This window comes from Armigeres subalbatus, chromosome 3, assembly GCF_024139115.2.
Source record: "Armigeres subalbatus isolate Guangzhou_Male chromosome 3, GZ_Asu_2, whole genome shotgun sequence".
Taxonomy (NCBI): domain Eukaryota; kingdom Metazoa; phylum Arthropoda; class Insecta; order Diptera; family Culicidae; genus Armigeres; species Armigeres subalbatus.
Genome location: NC_085141.1, coordinates 17,222,733 through 17,225,318, shown reverse-complemented (window position 1 = coordinate 17,225,318; position 2,586 = coordinate 17,222,733). Strand labels below are relative to the sequence as shown.

The 2,586-nt window shown below is 43.0% G+C and overlaps 1 protein-coding gene across 1 annotated transcript; it reads right to left on the bottom strand.

Moving 5' to 3' along the window:
• Positions 1 to 919: 919 nt before the first annotated feature.
• On the bottom strand, positions 920 to 2,151 carry LOC134224007 (coagulation factor IX-like). The gene is made up of 2 exons (XM_062703250.1): positions 1,636 to 2,151; positions 920 to 1,574 (listed from the first exon to the last, which is right to left on the bottom strand). The coding sequence occupies exons 1-2, from the start codon at positions 2,149 to 2,151 to the stop codon at positions 1,221 to 1,223; spliced, it is 870 nt and encodes a 289-aa protein (XP_062559234.1). The 3' UTR covers positions 920 to 1,220.
• Between the last annotated feature and the right edge of the window lie 435 nt (positions 2,152 to 2,586).

The following is a 2,586-nucleotide window of genomic DNA, read 5'->3' as shown; positions in this document are numbered from 1 at the left end:
ATAGATTTGATAGTTCCGTTAGAATTCGGCAGACATGAAGAATGTTTTATAGAAGTCGATTTGAAAGCGAGCGGAGGGCAATGTCATAAATCGCACGATCTTCTTTCTGCCAAACTGAAGAGGGAGGGAAGAACTTTGTTGTACGAGAAAGGCAAAAATGATCTGGTCAGCATATCCACTGTCTGTGATTAAAATATTATTTAGTGAAATCAGTTCCCGTGTGCACGTGCACATATAATAATTACTTTTATCTCATGGGTTTATTTGCTCCAATCACGCGAGTTCAAAAGCTTCATCGTCTTTGTTTGCATCCACCTGACTTTAGTTTGTAATGCGCCTTTGTTGCCCTGATGAGCGGCACGGGACTGCACGGGATATATGAGTGAGTTGTGAGCCGATTGGAACGACTCGGATCCCACTGACGAGACCGGCGAGAGACTACAACCGAGCACATGTTCGAACTCGATTTCAGTTGACCAGGGTCGCATGGAAACGAGAAGCACCAATTAGTAGGCGTACCTTGTCGCACTGCGGATTCGTGGAACTGAAACGAGCGAACGAACTGCATGTGCGGGGTTTCACTTCTACAGTAGGTACCTCGTTCAGTGAGGTGATGATGAGTGTGCGTGAGCGAGTGAGTCACCCTATCGGTGAGTGCGAAAGAGTGCGAGCATGAACGACGAGGGGGCAGTGATACGTGGGAATTTTTGGTTACCCCGAAAACTTCGTAACACTCTGGCGCTTGTATGCAAATTATTATAAAATTTGAATAGGATTTCAGGAAGCCGGACAGGTGCAGAGTGCGTACGAAGTGAGGTCAGTGGGAAAGATGCAAATTAGTATTGTTTGAGGTTGATTAGTTTTACTACTTCTCAGTTTCAACTAATAGATAGGGAGATGAGATAATTCCCTTTAACAGCATCAAATATTCCAGCCCGGTCGATTATGGCGTCAGTCGAATATCGATCATATAACTTGGTTTTATGCACAGATTGGCAGTATAACTATAACATGATATTGGATGATTTATCACAGGTGCCTATTTTTATTTGCCATGTAATTTCATTGTTTATCATTTGTTCAGTTAACTCTGATTCTTTTGTGATTTTTTTCGTTCCTGTATCTAATAATACTACTTCTAAAGAGAATGTCAAGAATTTTACAGATTCTTTGCGCCATATCGGCATATTGCTTTTTCTTCGAATCAAATTTGTGTAAACTTAAAACGCCAAAAAACCAATGATTATCTTCGAACACGTCACAACTATAATCCCCATCAGCGGCACTGCAGTTCTTTTCGAACCATTGTCATCGTCGTTGGTCGTTACAATAGTTTCGTTGATCCAGTTCAGATATTGCGGCACGGAAGTGTAGTAGGCTGGCGTTCCATAAAAAGCACACTGGAATCCGAATGAAATCAGTCCAATTTGCGACCACTGATCACCGTTCCGCAGGAAAAGGGGCGCACCAGAATCGCCTTCGCATGTACCCGGATCAGTGCAAATCAGATTTGTGTTCCACGATGCATCTCCGTTGGAGCAGGTTTCAGGCGTTAGAATGTTCACCGACAACTTCTGCAAAAATTCATAACATTTTCATTGGTTCTAACTCTCGTCATCGTTATTGTGACCGTACCGAAAGATAGCTCGCAGTGGTTCCGCTCGGTTGAATCACTCCGTACCCTGTAACCATTCCAACCGCACCCAAAGGATACTCCAAGTTGCTCACCAAACTAACCGGTTGGACATATTCGTTGTAGCTCAGCGACGTGGTCAGCAGCAGCAACGCTATATCGTGGAAGCCTTTGACCGCGTGATTGTACTCGGGATGGCGGATCACAGTTTGCACTCGACGCACTTGTTCTGTTCCGGTCCACTGAAGCAAATCGTACCTTCCAGCGATCACTTCAAATAAGTTCGGGCTGGCAATGTCGTCGTACACGGAGTGGGCTGCCACAAGGATCCACTTTGGCGCTAGGATTGATCCACAGGAGGTTTTCATTTGCGTACTCAGCAGTACTCGAATGTTGATAAGGGCATTGTATGGGAACTCTCCCGGTTCAACCCTCTGTTGACCGCCAAAGATACGCGCGTTTTGGGCACATTTAATCGAAGTGGTGCATATTAGCAGTATTACTGTTTTTAAGAACATAGTTCGGCTTTGAAACTGGTGTGCACCCGAAAAAGATAAAATTGGCACTGACTGTTTAGTAGATTTAGAAATGTTGCGGAGGTGCATGGCATGTTATCAGTTAGTACAAATGGCGCCCATGATTAGAATTTAAGCGGTGATCAATTTGGTTATCAGTTGTCAGCATAATTAATCATGTGTGGTAATTAGCAATGACGAGTAAGAAATTGATCATATCTCGCTTAACTTTTCAAAAGGTCCTAAGTAACATTTTTTTCATGATTTAATCTGAATAATGCAATCAACGTATTTCATCAGTACATTCAAAGTTAATTGCCTATATGCCGGGTATTAAGTCACCCGGAGTGGAAATTAATTACTATGTCTGAAACTTGATTATGCATATGTACAACATGTGATAGATTTAGTTCGGAAAAGGTATTGGAGGGTAACCGC

Coding starts and splice junctions, on each gene's coding strand:
- LOC134224007 (XM_062703250.1), bottom strand. CDS start 2,151: ATGTTCTTAAAAACAGTAATACTGCTAATATGCACCACTTCGATTAAA. Junction 1,575..1,635: donor CCACTGCGAGCTATCTTTCG/GTACGGTCACAA, acceptor GAATTTTTGCAG/AAGTTGTCGGTGAACATTCT.